Genomic DNA, 26,654 nt, shown 5'->3' with positions numbered 1-26,654 from the left:
TGTGATAGTGACTTGCTGGAGTGAGTTTAAACTAGAAAGTGAAGCAGTAAGCACTTTGCATCAGTTGTGTTTTATTGTATATTCAAATATTTGCATGTCCCCAAATAAAGTATAAAACTAAATCAGCTGACACAAATAGAATGTGATACACTTTATTTGCAAGTTGTTTTTTTTTAATGGAAAATGACCCAGCTAGGATAAAATGCAGCTGGATTAAAAACATTTATGAAAGTGTTTGTCATCTGTCTGTAACTCATCAACTGCAAGGGGATATCATTCAAGGTATCTTAGAGAGACATGTGAAATATCAGTTATCCTAACTAAATGTACTATTCCAAACTCATGTGTTATTTTTATGTTATTTGTATCCTTTTCTGTTTCAGTCATCAGATTATATTACCTCGGGAGCACCCATGCAGCCCCAGCAGAGCTCTAAGAATCCTGACTCACCTCCAAGTACCTGAGGTACACCAGCACAAGACTGGGAATAGGGTTCACTAGTATTCTACTTGCCTTGCATGTATTCAACATGGTTGAGTGCCTGTATTTATTTACAGTGTCTGTACTGGAGATATAATCTACAAAGATGTGTGTTAAGGGAGCGATGGAGTATGAACTTGTCAGTCCTATTTAATTAATATACTTCAATGTGTCTGTCAGATTATGTAGCATTAGTTTACCCAAGGCTATTCTCAGCAAGCACATTTTGTCATCAGAAAGATAATACCTACACCATTTCATCACATTGCCACTTAGAATGACTACTCTTGATATTCTTACCAGCTCACCAGCCCAACTTGCAAACGATCTCCTGCCTCCAGCACTCACACAAGGGCACATCCTTCAAGGTCATTTATGAATGTGTATGCCTTGCGCATACAGTGACTAACATGAAATATCTCTGAATGCACAGGACAAAAGTTGATCAATATATGGAATCTAATGTCATGTGCACACGTGACAGTGTAAGTGTGATCATGTATACGCCCCAAGATTCGGATTCTCTCAATATTTTATTTATCCTTTATTTAACTAGGTAGTCACATTGAGATTAAAACCTCTTTTATGAGTGAGACTTAGCCAAGCAGGTAGCAGCAATTCAAATCAGACAACAAGAACAAATAGACAATAAAATACAATAAGACACAGGCAAATCACATTTAAAACAATAATCGAAATACACAAAAGTAGTCATATTTAAAACAAGTACAACTCTCAGTCATGAGAGTATGTAGTTTACTCTTAAATTGCAATAGAGATATGCAGCTTTAGTTTGGACTGGAACTCATTCCAGGACAATGGATCAAAATAGGCAAAGGATCCTTTACCAGCCTCAGTATGCACATTAGGGATTTTAAAATGCAAAAAAAGAATGAGATCTGAGGCTATGGTTACTATGGGAAGCTATAAGGTATTAATTTAAATAAGAATAGCCTTATATACCAGAATATACCAGTGCTTCAATCTGCGTAAAGCCAAAGAAGTCCACCCTACCAAATTGTATAATATACAATGATGAGTATTAAATCTTGTATTTGTATTGTACCTCAATGCTGCATGATATAGCGAGTCCAGGTTACCTAAAGTTGATGGTGATGAAAACCTATATGCAGCATCACCATAGTCAATTTGCGGCAAAAACTTACAAGCAATAAGCCTCTTATTTGTTTCCATAGAAAAACAAGATTTCAGTCTGTACAACAAACCCAACATAAATTTCAGGGGTTTTTTTTGCAAGATGTTCAATGTGAGCCTTAAAATCCAAATTCCTATCCAATCAGATACTTGTATTTATCAACAAACTAAATGTCCTTGTGATCTAAAGTAACTAAAGTTAATGTCACAGGAGCAGTTTTCCGTGCAGCAGAGAACATCTTCCGCTCAAGAGTGTCTGGCAAGTTTAATCAGGGAGAGAAGCAGTTCTCTAGATATATCTAAAACTCAAAAGTGTGAAGTGTCCTTGTGGCAGCGATGGCTGCAGGGGTGATGTCAAATCAGGGAAGCAGTACAAAAGGAGGTACAGGGATGAAACTGTGTGGCTGCGCAGTATATCATTAATAAAGGAAAAGAACACAAACAAAAGACTTTCAAACACAGAAAATAAACCGGCACGCGGGCCAAAGTAAAACACAACACAAAACACCAATATGTTTCAAACCAGGACAACTGCCTGCAAGGTCTCACAGATGGTAGCAATCGTTGTTCTTTCTCCCCTACTCACAGTCTCTTTCCACTATTCTTCTCTTAGCTCTCTTTTTAACGAGCCCAGAGTGGGTCCTTTTCTATTGTGTAGCTGGAGCCTTAATTATCCATTAATCAAATAATTATTGAACCCCATCCACGCTGACTACACATTATAAGACCGGCTTTTCACCGGTCTCAAATAATAAATAATAATGTTGGACGGCTTTCATCCGCCCGCACTCAAACACAATAGAAGAAGAAGATATACATAAAAATATACATGCAGGTGATACAAACAGCTGCAGATGGAAACACCGAAACCTAAAGATTATAGGGCAGTTTTTCAGACTTTGTTTCAATGTATTTTTATTCTATGCAGTAATTTTAATAAGGGAGTTAACAAACCCCACTGGAGGTAAACGCCAGCAGGATTAACATAGATATCTGTCACCGTGTTCATAGAAGAAAAAAAGCAAGGCAAGCACATAGTCACATAATAATATATAAAGCAGATGATTAATTTAAAGGTCAATTTAAAAACGTTGACTTTCAAAATGACATCCCGATTTTCTAAAACCTGTTAATGGATGTTATTAGCATTGCTTATTGAAAGTGTTTAATTTCCTAAAGCCTTTAATTATTATCTCAGAGCGTCCAGCTAGTCTTAGCAGTCATTTCTTATTGCTGGGTTTTAATGTGAATTAGGTGGGAGAGTTATCAGCAATTTCCACTTTCTATTTTTCATAAATCATGTAATTACTGTGCTGTGACTCAGCCTTCCTCAAATCTAAGCACATTGTTTCTCATCATAAGTGGACAGCAACGAGGCAGAACTTCATTATCACTGCATGCATATGCCTTCAGTGTGCAGCACGGGAGACGGAGCTATTTTCAAATAGTTTCCAAATGAATGAAGTGAAGTACACTTTATAACGCTTGCAAGGTTTTCAGGCAGGAAATCTTAGTACAAGTGCCTGGTACATTCATTAGTTAATCTACAGGCCTATTCTCTATAAGAGTTTGTATTATAATAAAGGGGGTTATTTAATGCAAGATTGTCCTGACAGAAATATACTTATGCATATTTTGTTTAACAACTTTGTTTTGTGCCTAACAACTTAACTAGTAGTGTGGTAATTCCACACTCATACAAAAAACATTATCAATGAATGTACATTTTTATTTAAACCATCAATATAGATATTACAAAATGACAGTCATGTGTTGCATATTTGTGAAAGGGGCCTTAAAAGATTGCTCAGGACCCCCTTTCAATGATGCAATTGAAAACAGGTCCCCATTTAATGAGTATCCAGGGTGGTTGTTATTTTTCCTAGTTTATGTCTGACAGGCAGAAACTTACAAGGATTCAACCAAACCTCCCATGTAGGGTACTTGATTTCTGAACACAGTTAATCTCTTTCAGATTAGCTCTTACAGTATGTCCCTCAGTTTATGTCTCACAGCAGTACTTGATATTTTAGTCTGATGGAGTGAAACATTAACCAGACTTAAAATGTTCCACTGGTTGTTCTCAAAGCCTCACTCAAAAGTTAGGATGGTCCTTAAAACACCACCCTGAAGCAGGTTTGCCACTGTGACACAGAACGAATGAATCCTAGTCAACTATCTCCCTCCCAACCTGTGAGGGCATGGTATAACAGGAACAGTGTGCCCCATACTGGATGGTCTGGCAGTTCATTCCAGGGTCAGTTGGAAGTCAGCCATCAAGAAAGGGTGCAGAGTCACAATGCCAAAAGTCAGCCTTAATGAGGTAGATGATGTGTCACTCATGGACTGGAGGCTGAGTGCACTCGCTACCGAAGGGGGCGTGACTGAGGGTACATCAGGGGATGTGACAAAGCAATCTGTTCCTTTGTTACGGTTGTGAAAAGACCTGTAAAATGAGAGCATCAGCAAAAAGTAACCATGAGTGTTTTTCATGTTGCATCTGTCTGTCTATTAATTGTCACCTTTGTAATTCATAGAAGACTAAATCCAGGAGCTGCTGCTAATCAGCCAGCACCAAACCTGGACTACACTGCACTACTGTTTCACTGTTACTCTATAATTCACCACTTGCACTAGGAGCACTCACTGTTGGAATTTGTGAGCGTGTCTGTGCATAGTGTGTTATTTTTTTTTCGGGACTGAGCCCTGTGGGTTTTACCTGCACCACACACATCATTGTGTAGGGCCAGTTACTATTATTTGCAGCACAAATAAACAGTTGTTTTTTTTACCGTGAACACTGTTGTGTTTGCTATTACTGAACACGGCATCACCTCTACACCTGCGCACTGCAAACCGCTTTGACACAGCCACCTAGAATCTTCCTCCAATATTGGGTCACCTTTTCAAGTCCACCGCATACGACTTCCATGGCTGTACTGGGTTTTTTATGTGGATAATTTTTTTCAATGCATTTCCAATACACTACATTGATTAATGACTCAATTGCCTGCACCCTTATTTGTTGCGAGTCAGTGCTGCAGTCTACTTCAACTCATGACGCACGACTAAAAGATAATTGTTTAATTGATTCTCAACATATGCTTGTTTTTATTACAATTTACACTCTAGGCTGTCTTTGACTGTCAATACATTTTCCCTACCTCTTGGAATTAAACAGGTTGCAAGACGGCACTAAGCTGCTGCTGCTGCAGAGAACAAGCACCTCCAGTACCAGATGATGCAACACATTGTCTCACCATTACTGAACTTGACATTACTGAAGCCTGAATAGCACAGTACAACTATGATTGTCATGTCCTATAACAACTATGCATGGCCCAAATTCATTTTGACTTACCTTGTCAGACACTGTCATGTTTTGTCATTGCCCAAATGTTGAACTATGTTAGAGGTCATTTCCCCAGGTACTATAGGAATGTAACAATATCAGCCATTCTTCATTTAAAGAGCATTATATATTAAGGGGCTGAGATGTCTTTCCATCAGTTTATTATTATCATCTTTATTAATAACTATATAGTGACAACTCTGTATTGATTTGTCTTTGTGCAGAGCATGGCTGTAATTGGCTGGTTTAAAGGAGAGACTGACGATCCCCTCTTTGTAAGTAAGTTAGGAGCAGCAGTTCTGGAGATGGTCTCTTCATTGAGATTCAAACAGCTGTGTATCGTTTCAGTGCTGACACTGGAGTTGAGCCAGAGCTGTTTTAGACTTGTTTAAGACGATCCACTTAACAGAAAAAGCAGTTTCAGGAATTTTATGTTGAAATCTTATTTAAAAAAACAATTAACGAGTAATTATTTCTCTGGTTCATTCACAGATTATTATACATATTGCCCAATATACTTGTCAAATGTCAATCAATACTGCAGCTTTGGAGTTGTTTGCATTAGCCTTGGACTGATGTGACTGACTAGCCTTCCTCTCTGCTGTCATGTAGACTTCCGAGAAGCTCTCTGACAATCTTTAATGATAATGTCACAGTAGTGTGCATAGTTATTAGAACACCTCAAGATTCATCATGTATACCAGTTATATACCAACCTGCATTAAAACTTGTGTGTGAGAATTTTAATTACCAGTGTGAACTGGAGACTCACCACACAGGCTCGCTCGGGTTCTTTTCCCTTCAAAGTCACAACCCAACACACAGGATTGGAAGGAACAGCGCTGAGCGCACTTGTAATTACAGAAAATAAACAATAACAAACACCTAGCTCTTACTAGAGCACTAACTGAACATGAACCTAAACTATACACCAGCTAACAAAACACAAAAAAGGCTTTCACACAGTATCTTTCCTTTTTCATAACGATTGAAAGCACCATCAACCTGGCCCTCCATACAGCAGCAACCCAGAACAGACTGGCTGCTGTCTTTAAATACCCTGCACCTGGCTCTAATTTACAATGATAGCCAGGTGCAGGGGATAATTAACAATAAAACAATCAACACAAATATGGTAAACTAAACCAATTAAACCCGAATGTGCATTGTTACATGTTTTTAGACAGAGAAGCTATTAACCCCCTCCCTGCCGTATTACACTGGTCAGTAATCAGTGATATAGAAACACTAGGTACACATGTGTAAAAATGTTAGACCACTGTGCTTTAGTTAGGCATCTTAAACAACTTCTAAAAATGTTAAATGATTTTCAGTTCCAGTGGTTTGATTTCATCTGCACAACAAATAAAAACTCCAAAAGCAATAGGGTGTTGTAATAATGTGCACACTGCTATAGAACACGTCTGCTCAATATGAGGTACTCAGGGCTACACACTTCATACTAAGTCTATCTCATTAACCTCATACTGTGAAGAAACATTATCAGCCATATTGAAAATGTATTGCAACATTCCACATACTGTAAACATTTTGCAACTGATTTACAGAGTTTGGGTCCATAATTCTTATGTTTTGCTGAGTAAGTCGTTCCAGAGGTACACTGTTTACTAAACTGAACTTGTGTCACAATAATTTCAACCAGTCAGAATGCAGTATTTTCTCATGTTTGGTTGAATCATGCATTATTTGTTCATGTAATTATTACAAATTTAAACATCAACACTATTCTAAAGAAAAAACAACAGTGGAAATGAAATTATCTATCAACAAAGCAATATGTTCATCTTGCAAAAAAGAACAATTTGCTTTCTTAAAACTGGATTCTGATCATTTGTGTTGAGAATCAGCCATTACTGTGCATGCTCCATCACAACTGGATGAGTAGTTCTCCAGATCCAGTCATACATTTAAGAGGATGTGTTCTTCCATTGCATGGGCGGCACGGTGGTGTGTTGGTTAGCGCTGCTGCCTCACAGCACCAGGGTCCTAGGTTTGTCTGTGTGGAGTTTCAGGGTCTGTCTGTGTGGTGTTTGCATGTTCTCCCCATGTGCATGGGTTTTCTCCGGGTACTCCGGTTTCCTCCCACAGTCCAAAGACATGCTGTTCAGGTTGATTGGTCACTCTAAATTGCCCTGTGTGTGTGTGTGTGTGTGTGTGTGTGTGTGTGTGTGTGTGTATGTGTGGTGCTCTGTGACCATGGTGTAGTCACGCCTTGCACCCTGAGTCTGCCGGGTTAGGCTCTGGCTCACCGCGACCCTGTAAAGGATTAAGCAGTTAATGATAATGGATGGATGGATGGATGTTCTTCCATTGCTGAGGATGTTCATGCCACACAAGTGGCTAGAGGGGAGAGGATAAGACCCTGCTGTGCTTATAATGCGACTGGTTTTCTGTTCACAAATGGATAAACTCACTTACAGGGTGTATGTGTATGTTCAGCCCCATGCTGGTTTGTTCTAAGTAACCCAATCCTGTGCACATCATCCAGGCTTCATTTCCTCCTTCGAAGCCAGTCATCAAATTCAGATATATGAAGTTAATCTTCAAAATACATCTCGTTCTTTCTCTCAACGCACTCTCAAGAAGCCTGGTGAATACAGAACTGAGTAGCAATTATGTGTATTTTAAAAGAAGAGTACACAAGGCTAAGCAACCAAGATACCCCACCACTTGCAAAAGCAATGCAACTGTAATTAAAGTCTTTCACTGAATGTGCTCAAATCACAAAACAGGTAACTGAGCACTACACTTCATAAAAGACACCAAAATGCTCACTCTTTCATTCTTCACATTATTCAGACAATGTCCCCTATGGAAGATACTGCAAATGCAATTAGCGGTTTTAAAGCAACACAATACCTTGAATGGGGCTTTAAAATACGTCACTGTACAATTGAGACTGCAGTCTTGAAATGACCAAGGCTTGACATTGTTCAGCTGCCCTTCAGCACAGGCTACCTCATCACAGGAAAGGACACTTGTCCAAATGTAGCCCCCTACACAAAGGGCCCAATTCAATTCACCTTTAGCTTGAAAAAGGTGTTTAATAAATTAAAATTCATGATGTAAATTCATGATGTAAATTCAGTTCTTTTTATTTTCCTAAAATGCTAAGTGGGCTCCAATACATTTCTATAATATAGTTTTACCCAGCTTTTATGTTTAAGTTGAATAAATAAATGACATATTAAATGTTGAAGGTTTAAAATTACCAAACGCACTTATGTCACAGCCCCTGGTCCAATAAGAAAAGAAAAACAAACAATGAATCTCTAAAATGTACACAAATGGTCTTTGTTGTTTAAAATGTAAGTCAAAGCATTCACTCTTCCCTTCTCTAATTTCCTACTGATGACCCTGTAGGTGTTTACAGAGGCAAACCCTACAGACCATTATACAGATGAACTCAAAGTAAAGAGCTATTTCAGATATTTGTTTTTCAAAACCTGTTAACACAGAACAGCCCCCATTACGAAGTGTATGGGTTAGCAGGGCGGGGGGCTGTGCTCCTCAGAGAGGGTTTTCATGCTTGGCTCGTTTTGGCATCTTCTCTGGAGATGTGATGGACAGCCACCATCACATAAAAGGTCTTAGGTTGTTACACGACAGAAACAACAAGAGCGCCTGAGTATCTTACCAATATTCCTATAAAAACAGTTGCAGCGTTAGTAATGCCTTTTCCCCTCAGGCATTTGGATGGTAACTACAATGTGTTTTTCTTTTAGGATTTTAAATTGTTGATTGCTGTTTTCTAGAGGTGACTAGAAAGCCTTGCATGCCATCTGCTGGTGACTGAACACTTTCTTTCTTTCTTTCTTTCATTCTTTCTTTCTTTCTTTCTTTCTTAGCAGGTCATTCAGGGGAAATGTTTGATAATTGCTTTAATTTATCTTCTTTGTCATGTTTACAATGCACGTGTCTTCCTTGTAAATGCACATTACACAGTGGAAGATTCTGCATGTCAATGCACTCTGATAATGATATACAAGAATACATGACAAACCTTTTAGTTTCAGCTGGACATCCGATGTCAATTATTGTTATTTCAACTGATCTGCAAGACACACCAAAAGTTCAGAAATCACTACACCCTCTGCAACTGTGTCAACTATCATTAAGTAAATGGAAAATGATTCCTAGGCAATAACATGAGAATCTTAGTGGGTGTTGACGGTAGGGGGTGTTCTTAAAAAAAATAAAAATTGAAATGGAATAGAAAAAGATAAATTGAATAAAAAAATATGTTCACATTGAACAGAAATTGAAGAAGGAATCTATGAAAATGACAGAGGAGTTTTTGTTGACTCAGAAATGTCTTCATCTAGACATGTGGGGAAGCTATAAAAAAGGCCAACAAGATGCTCGGATATATTGTGAAAAGTGTGAAAATTTAAATCAAGGGAAGTAATGTTAAAACTGTACAATGCATTAGTAAGACCTAATCTTGACTATTGTGTTCAGTTCTGGTCACCTCACTCCAAAAAGGATATTGCTGCCCTAGAAAGAGTGCAAAGAAGAGCGACCAGAATTATTCCAGGTTTAAAAGGCATGTCATATGCAGACAGGCTAAAAGAATTGAGTCTATTCAGATCTGAATAAAGAAGACTTTGCGGCGACCTAATTTAAGCATTTAAAATTCTAAAAGGTATTGGCAATGTCAACCCAAGGGACTTTTTCGACCAGAAAAAAGAAACAAGGACCAGGGATCACAAATGGAGATTAGACAAAGGGGCATTCAGAACAGAAAATAGGAGGCACTTTTTTACACAGAGAATTGTGAGGGTCTGGAACCAACTCCCCAGGAATGTTGTTGAAGCTGACACCCTGGGGTCCTTCAAGAAGCTGCTTGATGAGATTCTGGGATCAATAAGCTGCTAACAACCAAACGAGCAAGATGGGCCGAATGGCATCCTCTCGTTTTTAAACTTTCTTATGTTCTTATGTTCTTAATAATAATTACTAATTCCATTGTAACTTAATTGCAATTGTTATTATTATTAGTAGTAGTAGTAGTAGTAGTAGTTTTATCTGTGTATACTTTCGTTTACACAATGGTCTGGTCTGTCCACAAACATGCATTGTTGCGGTATTGATTTAAAGTTTAAACAACCCAACTGTCATAACAATACCAACACCAACTTCTACGTCAAATACAAATAAAGCAGTGTAAATCGCGCACCAGTGTTGACGAGTCTCACGAAAAAAAAACGTCAGTCCCTAAATAATCCCAAAAGAAGCCCACCCATTTCAGAAGGGATGGGGGTGTTCATACAAATTCCATATATTGTTCTAATGACGTGCAAACACATTGACAGCACAATCACCAAAACCACGCCTACAACCATTTTTAACTTGAAGTCACGTCACCTATTACAAAAAAACTGCGACTCTCTAAAAATGAAAGCCTCTCAATAAGAAAACAAACCCAATCCCGTTTATTATAAACGGACTTGTCAACTGTGTCGCAACACACGTGTTTTTTTTTTTTTGTTTTTTTTCCAACAAAGGAACTGACGTCTTCTTACGTAGCATTAGCAACAGTAGACAGCAATATGGCGGCCATCGTTGCAGTTTGCGCGAATTGTAAACATCTCCACTTTGCAAACATTATTTTTGATTATAATAAAACAACACACCTGTCAAAGGAAGCGAATGATGTAAGGTAGTTATGCGATGTTTCTTTTCATATTTCAGGTTAATCCGGGATTACAAATCGAGCGCGCACAGATGATGGAGAGCCTATGATGAGGAAGTCGTAAAAGACAGCTGAGGTTTGGAGGAAGGTTTTTTATTTTTGCATTACTACTAGATTGCGTTATGCGTTTAAAAATATTTGTACAGCGTAATATAATTAGGTAACGTGTGTTGGTTTAAAGGGCTATGTAGTTTAATTTGTTATCTGATGTATAATAACGACGAACTTTTTTCAACCTCATATTTGCTGTACCGCACACTACACTACAAGAACTGTGCAGCATAGCATACTGGTAGCGGGTATACTATATACCTGTCAGTAGACGCGTATTTCGAGTAAATCTGTGGTTGGAGTTGGTGAGATATTCACTTAACCACACGTCGATACAATGGCCCTAAAATGTACTTGGTTTTTAGTAAACGTTTTTTTTTGTTTGTTTGTTTTTAGTATGCATTTAATTTCTCTCTTTACAGTAAAAGTGGCTAAAGGGGCCCTAAATAAATTAGATTTGCAAGACTACAAATATGTTGTAAGAATCCCCCTTCTGCACCTTGTAGCAGAAATAAGAGCACCATTTTGTTTGTGGAATGCATGTGTCCCTTATACCAAAGGGTTTTGCAGGTGTTAGGATTGACCCTAATATCAGTAGGAATTAAATCCATCATTATGTACACTAGTGAAGTGCTTTTACATTTTCACAGCACCAATCTGCAGCATGGAGTCAAGTGGAGACACAGAGTCTGAGATTTCAGCACTTCGGTTAAAAGTAGAGACTCTGGAGGGTGAGCTGAAGGTTTGCAAAAGTGAGCTCCACACGTTGCAGAAGCAACTGAATCAGACAGAGCGGATCTGTAAAAACACAGAGAGCTACAATGAGGACTTAAGAAAACAGGTAGTTAACAAGTTATTTCAAGAACTTTCATTGATGATGTATACAGTAGTCTCCGGAGTTAGCCGGAGAAAAGACTGAATAAACCATTTTAATTTTTAAGTTTGATGATGGCCATTTATCGGGTTACAAAACAGTACTGTATCTGTTGTGAACAATTCGCTATCGGTGCCAAGAAGGTGTTCTTTTAAGTGAAGTTCCTGTTCCTTTAGCCGGAGCATTTACCATGGGAAAAATCACTTTCACCACAAGGGTGTTCACTTAGGTGAAGTGTTCTCTTAGGAGGTGTTTCTGTACGCGGAGACTACTGTATTTAAAAGTAAATGAACAGTCCTACTAAGTTTCTCCTAATCAAAATAATTACTTTTAGGTTGCACAAGTAACTAATACATCCAGAATCTATTCAGTTTAGTAGTTAGCAAGTGATTTTTACCCCGTTTTTTCCGACTTTGAAATGCCCAATTGTATTTTAAGCTCAGCTAACAGCTACCACCCCTGTGCTGACTCGGGAGTGGCAAAGACAAACACATGCTGTCTTCCAAAAGCATGTGCCGTCAGCTGACTGCTTATTTTCACTTTGATGGCCCAGTATGCAGCTAACCCAGAGCTACAGAGTCGGAGGACAACGCAGCTCTGGACAGCTTACACACAAGCACGCAGGCACCCAGCCAGTCTACAGGAGTCTCTGGTGTGGTGCTCGGCCAACTGTGCGCCGCCCCCTGGGAGCTCCCGTCCACTGTCGGCAGTAGAATAGCCTGGAGTCGAACTGGTGACCTCCAGGTTATAAGGCGCATCTTGCACTCCACACTGAGCGCCTTTACCGGATGTGCCACTCGGGAGCCCCCTGCATAATTAAGTTAAATGCAGAATTAAAATAATAAAGTTGGTTGTGTAAATGGATTTTTTATTTGTTGTTTTTAATATTAAAAGTGAAAATGTTTATTGTCAAATTCTTCTTTATGTAGGTAGATAAACTCGGTAAGGAAATTCATGACCGGAAGAAGAGAGAAAAAAACAGAGCAGATGCAGAAGTTCAAACAGAAGATTTATCTTCATGTGCTCAATCAGGTGGCTTTTGTGTGTGTGATAATGATGACCACAGCAGTGCGGAAGATAACAGTGTTTTGTAGTAGAACATGTTCAAAACTTTTCAAGGTTTCAATGTGTAATAGAGTGGTGAGCCTTCTGTCTGCCATTCCACTGCCACAAACCTGTTCTGAACACCATTCTCGATGAGAATGCTGTTCCAATGAAAGCTGTTCATTGGCTGGAAGCTTGATAATATAAAGGTACCCCAAGTCCATGCAAAGCTAGCGTTGTAGCGACACTGAACCTAATGGCATGGTAGTGTGGTAACATTTATCCCAGTACTAAAGTTTAATCTAATACTGTGTCAAAGGTTACTTGTAGATCAAATCAGTATTCTTTTTGCACCATAGTAATTAAAAACACATTGTCTATTTGGTGTATTTTTCTTTAAAATACATGTAAGTTCTCCAGGAGGGCACTATTTTAAGGACTGCAGTATTTAGATCTGCTGCCCCGCAAAAGAATCTTTCAACTTGTGTGGAACCAGAGTCTATTTAAAATAATTGTACCTCACAAAATATTTGCCTGAATGTTGTTTTACACTTCCATTAACTACATAGGTCGCAAATATGCAGTTTTGAAATATGCAGCATTTCCTGAGTCATTTCACCTCAGGATTGTCTTCTGGGTCAAAAGCATGTCAGCCAGTAGGGGAATCATTTGTTTAATGAAGACATTAAAAGGGATGGAGATGATTTCACCCTCCATGTGAAATGATCAAGGAAGTTCAAAACTAACTGAAAGCATGGCTTGCAAACAAATATTTCTTTAAGTAAGTGTCATTGCAGATAACATGTTTTATAATAAAAATACATGTTTACTACAGTACTGCTAATAACCATGTTTTTGTGCTGTATTTTTCCATGTAACAGATTATTACCACTACTATGAAAATTATTATCAAAGCACAAATACGGATGATACAGAGCCCAGTCCGCAGACGCATGGACACTTTGAATCTGATGCACAGAATCCAGGCAGTGCAGATGGTTTCCAGCACTCTGCTACAGAGGGAGTCCTTGAAGCCAGCGTACGCAATAGTGAGGGCACAGCTGCAAACCAGGAGGCAAGTACAGTCTACTAGAGGTAGCTTTCAATAGCATGGGGTAGGCGGGGAGTAAAGCCTGCCTGTTGAGCTCATTAGAGCATGATATTTCGTAAGTCCCCCTGTTACTGAGTGATTGTAGTAAGATTTTACAGGTTTTGATCTGCTTCTGATTTATAAATGCTGTCCTGAGTGCTGTGAAGCTTCTGTTCTATCTCTACCAGCGTTCCCGCTAAGCTTTTTAGATACTGAGAAACTTGCTGTTTTGACTGAGAAAGGGTAAATTATCAGCGAGAAACCTTCGGCCATGCATTAACCCTTTTAATATGTTTTTGCTGCATTATACAACTTTGAAACAATATTCCAACACAAGTATCTCAACAATTTTACAATTTACTTTAAATTTAAACATGACATTTATTGTGGCTCTGCCTCTAATTTTGAAACATCCACTGATCCTATGCAGCCCTGTCGGTTGTTATCATAGATATAGACTGCATGCTTAACTGGTGGCCTGCGTAAAATTGCTTTATACTACTGCATAAAACACAGGCATCAGCACTGCCTTCAATTGTAACCATCTTTAGAGCTACTAATTGTTCCATTCTTGAATACCAAATTCTGTTTTTCACAAATGGCCATTTCCATTTGTTCCCACTTTCTATCAGCTTATTAATAATTAAATATGGCATTTGACTATAAATATAATGTTACTAGTTAAAATGAGTAAATTTAATAATTGCTGACATTAAAAAATGCAGGAAAACCTAAGAATTATATTACAACAATTCAGAAAACCAAATGTCCAGCACAGTTGTGAGAATCATAAGTCTACAAATAAAGGTGTTTTGAAAAGACCTGTTTAGCTTATTGCTGGCATTTACAATAACAATAAATATGACACAGTTTAGTAACAGTCCAGCAATGTCATGTGAGTGTAATCCTATGTACAATACTCCACACATTAAGTTTAGCTTTTTATTGGCATTATAATAATAACCAGGATGATAAAATATGAAACGCTGATAAAGGCGTATTGAATGACTCATTGCTCTTAAACAGGTTCACTGCTATGTATTACCCGATTCTTATTTAAATAGCGCCCCTTTTAATGTAAACGCACAATTAATCCTCTCAATAGTTTCTTTCCTAATTCTGGGGTGTTATTTGCATGATTTAAAAAGAGGCGTGTCTCCAGACAGAATGTCTTTATGATACCAACGATGTGTAATGTAGTGACTACATCCTTTACACAAAGTGATCAATTTCCTTTAAGGATTGTTTAGCTAGAAAAATAGTTTTGATCTAATTTTTTCGTCGTCAGAAAATAGAATTCAATTAAGAAATGGCTGGTTTAAATGGCTAATTATAGCTTTATTAAAGGCAGGTAGCCTGGAAAGAAATAAACGAAACAATAATGAAATACCCAATTAATTTAGCTTACTTGCATCGGGTCAGCTCCGCCTTGAGCGCAGTACAGTAGGTCTTAGTTTTTCTGCATAGAATGTAGTGCTGTGCCATTGTTGCCGTCTTGTTTGCTTTCTTATTCTACATGTTTACAACTGGCATTATGATATTTAATGGTATTGACTCGTACTTGATCATGCAAATTACATAAAAAACTTTAAGAATACTGTCCCACCATCATCATAGATAATCAGGTTTCCTTTAGCTCTGTCTTACTGAAACATTACTTTTTTTTCTTCGTTGGTGCAGCCACTATGTTGAATTTCAGCAGAGACATGGAGTTAAGTCACATGATGAATAAACTTGCAATAAAATAAAAACAATGGACATGGTATGTCTTCAATTACTATACACTTAAATGTGTATTTTCAACTAGAGTTTTTGTAAACTGGTTTTGGTACATGCATGGATCTGCATACCTGTGGAGTATCAGAGTGTTATATATTGATGAAGTATTTAAAAAGAAACAAATAGGCTAGAATCGTTTTACGATTGAGCATTTCATATAATTGTACTTATTTTTTAAAGCAGGAATCAGACGGCATCTCCATTGCAGATCTTTTGAGAGCCACAGCTGAAGCAGTAGTGTCACAGACTGGATTTGTCTTTGATGAAAATTCAGGGATGTATTATGATCACAGCACAGGCTTCTACTATGACTCGGTAAAAACCCTCCGTTTATAACAAAAAACATATTGTTTTGTTTTTAATGTTGAATTCTGATAAGTAGACTATGTTCAGTAGATTTATCAAAGGCGAATGTAGCAATTCAGAAATGCATGTATTTCTTTCAGGTATGCACCTGTTTAATATTGTGTGTGTTCTCTAGAATTCTGTATTGCTTCTACCTCATTGATCATTATTTACCATGTAAACTAATCCAGCAAAAGTGGCATTTTCAACCACTTGTAAAAGCAGAATTTCAGGAGGGATGTGGTTTGGAAATTGGCAACTGGAGGGGTGTATCTTTAAAATCTGTCCCCCACTTAAAGCCAGTTTTAGTATAAGATTAAACATCTTTCAGTTGTGCCCTAGAACAGGTTCATACCTAGAAGAGGTGACCTTTTTTTTTCTTCATACACTTGTTTATTTTTTGAAAGCTGTAAATAAATAAGAATGGTTGTACAATGATTTTCTTCCAGTCAAGTCAGCTGTATTACGATGCCAACACAGGAATGTATTATTACTACGACAGTGAGAGCGGCCGGTATCAGTTTCACTCTCGAGTGGATGTGCAGGCCTATCCAGCTAACAACGACCCGAGTCAGGACAAGAAGGGAAAAAAGAGAAGAAAAGGGGCAGAAAAAACAGCAACACTAGAGAACAAGGTACCTGTTCATTACTATTGTGCCAAGTGCTTAAATATTGTGTCAGGTAGTTGAATTTATGTTTTGAGTAGCTAAAGCATACTTTACTCAATACTATCTTTAATGAAAGCTAATTCTTTGCTAACTTTTATTAATGAATTTCAGTGTCTTGTACTCTAAAAAAAAAAAAAAATGTCATGATTACACACATATAGGTAGTTCTTTCCCAGACCTGCATGTAGTGTCGGAGAAGCTATCCTTTTGGAGCCATTTATTTAGCAACATCATCAAGTGCTGGTGGCAGAAAGACTTCTCTGCTGCCAATTAAGTTTGGATTTTGTGAACTCTTTACTGTGGTCTCTGAGTGTACACAAACAAAATGTACAGGACAGTGAATCTACAGGGTTGTGGCAGGTACATCAGCTTCACTTGATTCAAAGTGAAAATAAAGTCTGTAAGGGGCTTATGCTAATGAGAGGTAAGACAGATGTTGAAATGTAGGCAAACTGAATCAATAAGTTGGTTCAAACTTGTGAACCAAGGACACGTCAGTAAGATCAGTGTTATTCCGGAGTGTAACTTTTTGAATCGCTAGGAGTACACTTTAGTCATAATTTCTGCAGTCAGTTCAGTTCTGGGCTTTTTAACCTTATGGCACAGTGTTTTCATCTGTTTTCTGTATGCCATTAGCACAAACCGTAAGATCTGTTGTTTGTAAACACGTAGTAATCTAGAAGTATGAGCAGCACTCCACATGAGGTTTTGGGTCTGGGAGTAACTTACCCCTTTAATCTCAGAGTAAAATGTATTTTCAGGGGGTAAAATGCAACATTATCTTGAGTCATGAGTAATCTTGATAAATACTGTACAATCTATAATGGTGACAGGTTAGGCATTAAAAAAGAGCCTTCCATTTTAACTGTAATGTTACTTTGAACTACTGTACAACAGTGTCCTACAAGGTTCTTTATGCACTCTGCAAACAGTGGCTGCGTTTGTCTCGCAGTGCTCCCATGCAAAGCTCCATTCTGGGGCCCTTATCCAGTATGTCTTTGCATTTTTCTCTTAAATCGTGTTTTACATGATTGCGCTGCACTTACTGACATGAACTTGAGCACAGTGTTAAGCCCCGACATGCTGTGTGTTTCCTGCTTGTGGCATAAAGATAAAAAGAGTGCTAAAATGGCTAATAAGTCTGCGCCAGAATGAATGAATTGAGGTGAATATAATTTTTATATATATATATATATATATATATATATATATATATATATATATATATATATATATATATATATATATATATAGTCAACTGAGCCACATCAACAGGGGACCCCATTGCATGGGCTGCATGTGCCTAAAACTGCTACTGTCTGCAAATTAATTATTTACTTATATTTTAACATTGCATGTTAAAACTTCAATATAAAGCCATACAGATAAATAAAGTAAGGAAATGCATTAATGGTTCTAGTTGGATTTGTAGCTTCAACCTATGTCTGTGATTGGCTGCAAAGACAATGGCTAGCCAGAGATTGGATAATGTTTTGTTAGGTTGATTTTTCTTGTGTAGTTTCCTAGTAACTGAAGACATTGTATTCTGGGAGATGTAGTTGTTAGTGGAGGTTTTAGGGGAGGCAGTCAAGCTGTGCAGCAAAATTGCTGTGTGTATTTTTACGCATTACGTTTGAATTTAGTGCATACAAAGTGGAGCTACGTACGCATCTTATCTGGACCAACAAGTATGAGATTGCTGATTCCAGGCTATTGGGTACGACATTGTGTCTAAAAAGTGATGTCAGCCCAAATGCTTTAAAGCAGTTCTCATGGTGAGCTAGTCTGTGTTTTATGACATGTCTCTTGTCTAATTATTTGTTAGTGCCTTGGTTTTCAAATGGCAGTGATTTTTTTAGATTGCTGGAATATAATCCTCAAACTTGCATGTATTTTCAAGCAGTCTCCATATCTCATAAGATTTCAACTTTCCAACGAGATCACAACAGGAAGTTTGTTATTTTGTGTAGTGTACAAACTGTTACGGCCTGTCTAATTCTGATCAGTGTATTTATATAAAAAAAATTTAAAAATTAAAAGGCAAAAAAAACTGTTACAGAAACGAATGTGGATCTTATGATTTCACAGCTTTCTACAAGACTTTATCTGTAAAGTACACACATTTCCTTAGGGTGAATACAAAACTGATGAATTAAAAATACAAACACGGAGTGTGCATTGCCCTAATAAAATGTAACTCTGTCTCTATCTATCTGTCTGTCTGTCTGTCTATTTTTATGTTTTGCATGACATGTTGGTGCTTATGTTTACTACATGGATTATGGAACAACTGAAAAACATTTGACATTGTTTATTTAATTTTTTCAATGTATCTTTTTTTTTTTTTTTTTTTTTTTTTTAGTAAAATGATTGTTGGTTTTAGCACCACTGTTAGCATAAGGAGCTAACATTATCTCATTACCATGTGCTCTATCCACTCAACATGTCATGTTCTGAATCTTGTGCTAAATTTTCAGAATATTGTATAGTATAAAATGTATTATTATTAAAACCCTTTTGATAAGAGATCTAAGATAAATAAGGATAATTTGAATGGTGTGGAGTTGATTACCTGATGTTCATCCTGCCCCCAAGTGCAGTAAGTGACTCAATCAATGGCTAATAGGGAGATATCATCTTTTGAGAGCACAGCTTCAAGTAAAGGTGCATGGGTTGCATAAACTTTCCCAAATGTATTATTATTATATAGTCTATATTAATTTAACCTGCTAGCTTAGTCTTGTGTATTGTCTTGTTTCCATAAGAACCAGAGGAGTCAGCAGGTAATCATTTGTACTCATCATTAAAATTACACACCCCCACAGATTGTAAATGGAAGAACTGAATAATCACTGGAAGCTTTGTATTGCTCTTTTTATTAAATAGAGAATATGTAATAATTCTGAAATACAGCTTCAATAAGAAGACCTTGTTGAAGTTCAATCCCATTTTTGCAATTTGTATGCAGTGGTGAGTTTGCCTATCGTGTGAATGGAAGTTGGATTGAAAAGCGCTATTGGAACAGGGAGATGGCTAGGGTAATACAGCAATGCTTTACTTTTATGAACAAATCCTCCCTAGGTTACCCATGTCGACATGTGTTAGAGTTCTCTTATATTTAGATTTTCATTTAAAATTCTGCACACATAGTCAGTGTTTGGAAAAGTTTTCCCAATACCACGCAAGAGTCTTTCATACATGTACACATGTACATACAGTGAACTGAAAACATTGAGCTTCTTGACAAAACTGATGAGCATATCGCCTGTGGGTCCCATGTATATGGAATCCAACAAAACCAGGACTGAAAGAAAAATTGCTATCTCAAAGTAATTCAAGGTTTGGGATGGAAATCTGCTCTCAATTCCTTGTTACCATCAACACAAGTCAAAGCAAAGATTGGACCAGGGAGTGAACTCTCACAAATCAAGCACTGAGTACCTCAAAAGGTGAGACCGAGCTCTCTCTCTCTCTCTTGCTCTGCTACGTGCTAATCTTGCAGCACTGATTACCTAGACATAGGAGTATTGGTAGACCCCAAATATGGCAGATGGCTGAATGAAGTCCTAAAGGTTAGCACCTCTTGAAAATTGCCATTAAATCTCAGCTGGTATCTGGATACCTCATATTCAACAGCACTGTATGTCTTGCAAGGGAACTGGCACTGCATATCTTCTGATGTGGTTACAACCCAAGTGGATCTAGTAATAAGACATTGGAAGAACTTAATAAAGCTGAATGGCTGTGTTAACAGATTTCCTCCATTCAAAAACAATGGTACTTATGGTATCTATAGTATGGCATTTTCTTGTAGTGTGGTAGATAGTTGCCATTGTTTCTGTGTGGTAGCAGCAGGGCTATACATGTCTCTAAGAAATTATGTGAGGATGTGTTTTGCAACTGATTACGGTATGTTTTTTGTCCAGTTTGCAACAGAGCCAGCAGCAACTAAGATATAAAAAAAAAAAAAAAAAAAAACTTATGTAGCAGTTAAATGTGCTCATTTTATAAACCTGGGAGTAACTTTATTTTTTTGTTCTCTAAACTGGCAATACAGATGGTTCTTTCATTTCAGATTTGCAACCGTTTGTAAGATAGCATGTATAGTGCTGGCTTTGGTGTTGTATACTGTAGGTTACTCTGTTGTTTTTTTCATGTGCATGTGAGAATTTAAGACATTGTACATCTTGAAAAAAGAGACACTAGCAATAGTGAAGGATTCTTAGAACTGGAAGGAACATAAGTTTTCTTAATTCTTAAAAAAAAATAAAATAAAATTGATGCATTTTTCAACTTCTAAAACCAAGCTGGGGAAGTTTATTTTTTTATTATTCTAAACTGTATAATATTCTTTAAAAGGGCCACAAAGCAGACCATCAAAAGGCACCTGGTTCTTCTCGAGAAGAATCTACTGATGAAAAGAAGTGTGAACAGAAGCGAAAGAGAGCCACGTTGAATTCTGGAACTAAACCGGAGACTGTCAGGTCTGTGGCCACTGGACACTGTACTGTAGAGGAGGACGATGCTGAAATGGCAGCATTCTCCAAGGAAAATATACAGACACACAATGTGAACAGCGAAAGTGAGCCAGAAGAGGGAGAAATCACAGAGTCTGAAAAAGAGGATGGTTCTGCTGTTGAGACGACAGGCAGTGAAAGCAGTGAGCTGGAGGAAGAAGAAGGTGGGCTCCGGACAGATATTTGAATGGGGTCAGGGGTCACCAGTGCAAACACAGCACCGTTGCTCCATGCACTTCTGGCTTTGTATCAGGTCATATTACATCTACCTGCATATCCCAAGCAACCAGGTCATATTAGATCTACCTGCATATCCCAAGCAGCCAGGTCATATTAGATCTACCTGCATATCCCAAGCAACCAGGTCATATTAGATCTACCTGCATATCCCAAGCAACCAGGTCATATTACATCTACCTGCATATCCCAGAAGGGTGGATTGGAAGTTTTGCTTCCAGAGGTGCCTACTGTCTTTCACAACAGATGTATCCTAGAATGACATTTGTGATGAACATGCAGCCAGTGACATAAATTTCCAATACTGTAGTTAATTTTAATTTCTAAAACCTAGGCTAAGGATAGGTTGTCTTTGGTAAAACTAATGCATACTCAAAGAGCTACCCAGCATACATAGCTTAAACTATATATTTCGTTGTTGGTTGTTGTCATGTGTTACAGTAAAATTTGAATATTGGCAAATCTTAAGATTTACTGGTAAAGCAGTAAATGTCCAAACTAAACATGATAACTTCTTACTTCGGACATTTACTGGTAAATCTCAATAATAACAAAGTGCCTTTATCAATAAGCTTTGGTAATGGTCTAAAAAGCCATATATTTCTTCATAATTTCGGGCATTTACCAAGAAGTGTCGGTAAATCATAAGATTAACTGGTAAGTGTCCAAAAACCCCTATATTTCTTCATAGTCTAGACATTTACCACCTTACTTGGTAAATGTTGACAGTGACTGGTAAAACTTAATATTTATCAGATTCTGACTTTTACTGTAACATATATACCAGCAGTCACCTGTGTTTTTTTTTTTTTTTTATTAATTTTTTTTTGTTTTGTTCATTTTGTGCTGCAGACTCAGAAGCGGCATGGCCTCCATGTGTCAGGGTGACTGTGGTTCGCTCCCCAGTGTTGCAGACAGGAACACTGTTTATTATCACTGCTGATAATCCTGCTACCATTGGGAGGTAACTGCATGCTCGTAGCTGTTCTTATGTATTTTTACACTTAAGATTCTTTATTTGCTACGGTTTGTGTATTTAATGTATTCTTGTACTTTCAAAATACTGTCACTGCTTAGTCACAGGAGCAGATATGTTTGTTTCTGTTCCTGCTGCTTGGCTGAGAACAGGCTTTCAGTTAATACGCACCTACACTATGAAACACGATTCCTAAAGACACTTGCAGCACCAGCTCAATTACACATTTTAATCTATTAACAAATGTGTGTTGAGCTGACCTTTTGTAGGTAATTGCACTGTGCCAGAGTGAAAGATGTTTTAGAAATGTAAACAGTATTCTATTTTGTTTGTCTACATTTCATCTGCAGGGAGAAGGACATGCAGCATGCAATACGAATACCTGAACTTGGTGTTAGTAAGGTAAGCATTTTAAGGAAAGAGGTCAGGGAACAGTGTAGTAAACAAGAGCATATTACATTGTGCTGGAATGCTTACGAAAGCAATCATCTAGTTGTGTAATGTGTTTAAACTAACGAGCAACGCATCTTTTAACAGTGCCTGTGAATCTTTTAACAGTGCCTGTGAATCTTTTAGCACTGCTTGTGAAAGTGATTCTTACTAACTCACATACTAATTGTCCACCTTTTGAACGGTCCTTTTTTCTGAGTGAACTTCTAGTTCACTGGCATTTTATGGGCCTGTCAGAAAATAGGAATTGAACGTTGGATGTTAAAAGAAAGTCTTACACAGTTCCATATGTTTTATATTAAAACAACTATCTTAAAGTAATTTGCTTCTTTTCAAATTAGTTCCATGCTGAAGTATACTTTGACGCAGAGTTACAAAGCTACGTACTGGTAGACCAGGGGAGCCAGAATGGTACAGTCATCAATGGAAACAGAATTTTACAGGTAAGAATTTACATGAAAAGATCTGTTAATAACAATCCGCGATATTCAGTCCCATGACAAAAAACAAAAAGAATTAACTTTGAAGGGACTGACAAAACAACTAACAATCCAGATCCAAACTGTACAATATATTTGGTTCCTAATCTGTTTTCAAAGTGTTCATGTTCATGGAATTGCAGCTGGATCATGAGACCTCAAACTTCAGTGTTGGTGGCTTATTCTCATCTCTGTGCCTGTGAAATCACAGGCTCCAGTTTTTGCCACTGTGGTGAACTCTGCTGTCTACACAAAGCAGTCCACCAGAGAGCTGTTCATAAAGTTGTTTTTCCCACCCTTGCACCAGCACATGGCCACTGTGGAAACCAGCATGTCTTCTAAAAATGCTCCTGTTTACATATGTTTTAATATTCAGTCATTACAGACTGTGGTAGTTCCCATGCTGGTTTACTGTGTTTTGATTTGTGGAGGAAAAAGGCTTAAAGATATGTAAACTGCATTCTTTTTTGTAATTTCACTCAATTAAGCTTAATATCATTCTTTACAAGGAAATATGCAATAGGGTACTGCACCAAGGTAGGCAGAGTTTATATCAGGTGGCATATAGATTATTTATGTGCGAGAGCATGCAGCGCACATACTGTTTTCATAACTTGCCCTGTTTAGGTGTTCACGTTTGTTTGTTTGTTTCTTAAAAACCTGTATGTCTTAATTATGGTCGGGGGATGAAATGTGAACACTTGCAACACCTACCACTGGCTATAATTTAATCTATTAGTATTGCAAGCCCACATTGGCATAGTTTTTTTTGTTAGGCAAAAAACTGTTAACTGGGAGGAGCAACACCTTTTACATTGAAAAAATACCTGTCTACTGTACTAAGATTCTCTAACGGCCAGTTTGTAAATCTGCTTGGTTTCAGCCCAAAACTAAATGTGACCCGCGCATATTGGAACACGGGGATGAAATAAAGATGGGAGAAACAGTCTTATCTTTTCACATCCACACTGGCAATGACACGTGCGATGGGTGTGAGCCCGGTCAGGTTCTAGCACACCTGAGCCTTAACAAGAAGGAAGAATGGTCTAGTATGTATTCGCCTCTCAATGTGAGAATTAGATTTAGTGAAGAATTGGATTACGTCATAAATTGCATACTGGTAGCATTATTACTTTTTTATTATTTAATTACAATTAGAAACATGAAGAGTTTTTGTTATTTTATTTAACTATACTTGTGAAATAATGTGTATTATCCACCAACCAGGTGTACACAGGCTGGTCACAAAGTTGCAGAGTATAAGTGAAATTAGACTGCAGTCTGAAATGTGAATGTATGATGCACCTATTCAGTGACTGGGTTGATTGTGCATTGCATTTCTTAGGGAGATTCCATTTTCACTGCAAAACAACCATTAATTAATCTTGCACACATGGCTTTTTTTTCTTTGTAACTGCTTCCCAAGTTGTTTTCTGTAGCTACATGTTTCAACTGTTTTACAGGACCAGTGCTAAACAAAGAAGAGAAGGAGGTACTGCGACAGAAAGAGCTTAAACACATTAAAGTCAAGTATGGACTGAAAGTAAGGGCACAACCCTGTTTCCTGTTTTTGAATTTCCAGTCGTGACTTTAAATGCATTATGGGATTTGAAATGGTTTCTGAAATGCTTTTTGTCCTGTTGAATCTGTTTAGAACAGTGATTATGAAGGTGCTAAAGCTCTGAAAAACTCAAAGTACAAAGACCGGGCACAGAAAAGAAGACAGACGGTCGGCAGTGAAGGGACTTTTCAAAGGGATGATGTGCCAGCTTCAGTTAACGTGTAAGTGTAACATTTGCAACTTCTGTTTTGTTCCCTACATTTGCATAAAAACTTCACGAAACCTCATCTGAGTAAATGTTGTTTTTGAACTGATTTGTGTAGTGAATCAGTAAAATACATATTTAGTACATACTGGACCCATGAAGAAAAAAATACCACTTTTTTTTTTCTTTTCAGTGAAATCGACAATAGTAACAAAGGAAGGAAAATGCTTGAGAAGATGGGATGGAAGAAAGGGGATGGATTGGGCAAGAATGGTTTAGGAAGGAAGGAACCAGTAAGTACTGCATATGGGAATTATATATATATATATATATATATATATATATATATATATATATATATATATATATATATATATATGTGTGTGGGTGTAAAAAGTGTTGATAGTTTTTAGAAACAACCAAATGAAGTGAATTAGTAAATCTAAACATGAACAGTAAGTGCCTGTAACGAATGAGGCATTGTCGTGTTAAAGTAAACATTAGAATCAAACTGGCTCCTTTATTATTTTTTCTGTACTGTTCATAGTAAGCGATTCACTTGCAATAATTTCTTTAACAGCTACACATTTTAAAAAGTGAAGTATACGTCTGCAGTATCTCTAATCTCTTCTATTTCAAATTTTGTTTGCAGAATTGTTATGTGGACTGGTACCACAATGTAATAGTTATGAAACGTGTGTTATCTTTTTCCCCAGTTCTTACACCTTTTGTGCTGCCTTTATCCTTTGTTAATATTAGAATTTACAATCTTTGTTTTACTTCAGTAATATTAATTTTGGGGTGGGTATGAATTCACAAGGATTGCTGCTACTCTGCCACTAATACTGTGCACACGTAACGTGGTGCCCTGCTGGTATTACTAATGTGTTTAAATTCACTGCATTGCTGACCGAGATTTGCTTTGAATTGCACAGGTCCAGCTGAAAATGCGTAAGTCCCAGGCTGGTCTGGGCACCAATGCATCACTTTCTGTGGAAGAAGCTCTGACACTCAAAACCAAGAACCAGAAGAACTGGGAGAAGGCCAGGGAGAGGTTTGCAGACACATGCCAAACTACTGGTACCAAGAAGAAAGAAAACACCAAAGTGAAATCCTGGGTGCGAAGTGAAGGAGAATAGGAAAGCAAGGTCCCACGATGGACTGGTGCAGATTATTTTTTAAGCAAGTTGCTTTTGTCTCCCTTTTTTATGTTTTCAAAAAAGCCTTCCAATAAGTAGCAGTAAAAGGAAAGTGGACATGCACTGATTGTGTTCTGAATTTGACACTCTTACTTGTTGGTATCTAACAGTGCAGTATCAGCCTGTGCCTGAGATCATTTTCATTGTGTGTAGAAGCTGCTTACATTTATTTTTCATTTGTATTAAAACCAGTGCCCTAATTAGAATCTGAAATAGAAGTATGTGTTATAATATCAAATCTAAGTTGTAAAATATACTAAAACACCCACTCTCAGTCTTCCAGTGACAACTGACAAAACTGCAATATATTGGCATTTGGATGCAGTCCTCAATGCAAGTAAAATAATGCTAAAGTTACAACATCACTAACACGTCATGCAACAGCGACCCACTGTGTTACTATGGATCAAGCCAATGGAGGATCTCAATTCAAACATTGCAGATGGTGTGAATCACCCAGTACAGTCAAACTTGTA

At 37.6% G+C, this 26,654-nt stretch overlaps 1 protein-coding gene across 1 annotated transcript; it reads left to right on the top strand.

The window, feature by feature from the left end:
* The first annotated feature begins 10,257 nt into the window (after positions 1–10,257).
* Positions 10,258–26,378, top strand: LOC121305248 (angiogenic factor with G patch and FHA domains 1-like). Its single transcript, XM_041236807.1, has 16 exons — positions 10,258–10,591; positions 10,703–10,779; positions 11,405–11,595; positions 12,558–12,660; positions 13,554–13,747; positions 15,725–15,856; positions 16,336–16,521; positions 20,914–21,235; positions 22,161–22,272; positions 22,635–22,686; positions 23,076–23,177; positions 24,097–24,262; positions 24,677–24,756; positions 24,868–24,995; positions 25,173–25,272; positions 25,915–26,378. Exons 3-16 carry the CDS (start codon positions 11,419–11,421, stop codon positions 26,116–26,118), a joined length of 2,058 nt encoding a protein of 685 aa, XP_041092741.1. The 5' UTR covers positions 10,258–10,591; positions 10,703–10,779; positions 11,405–11,418; the 3' UTR covers positions 26,119–26,378.
* The last annotated feature ends 276 nt before the right edge of the window (positions 26,379–26,654 follow it).

The sequence above is a fragment of the Polyodon spathula genome, chromosome 2 (assembly GCF_017654505.1).
Source record: "Polyodon spathula isolate WHYD16114869_AA chromosome 2, ASM1765450v1, whole genome shotgun sequence".
In the NCBI taxonomy this organism is placed as follows: Eukaryota; Metazoa; Chordata; class Actinopteri; order Acipenseriformes; family Polyodontidae; genus Polyodon; species Polyodon spathula.
The sequence above is the reverse complement of the archived record's forward strand: the minus strand, read 5'-3'. Positions and strand labels throughout refer to the sequence as shown.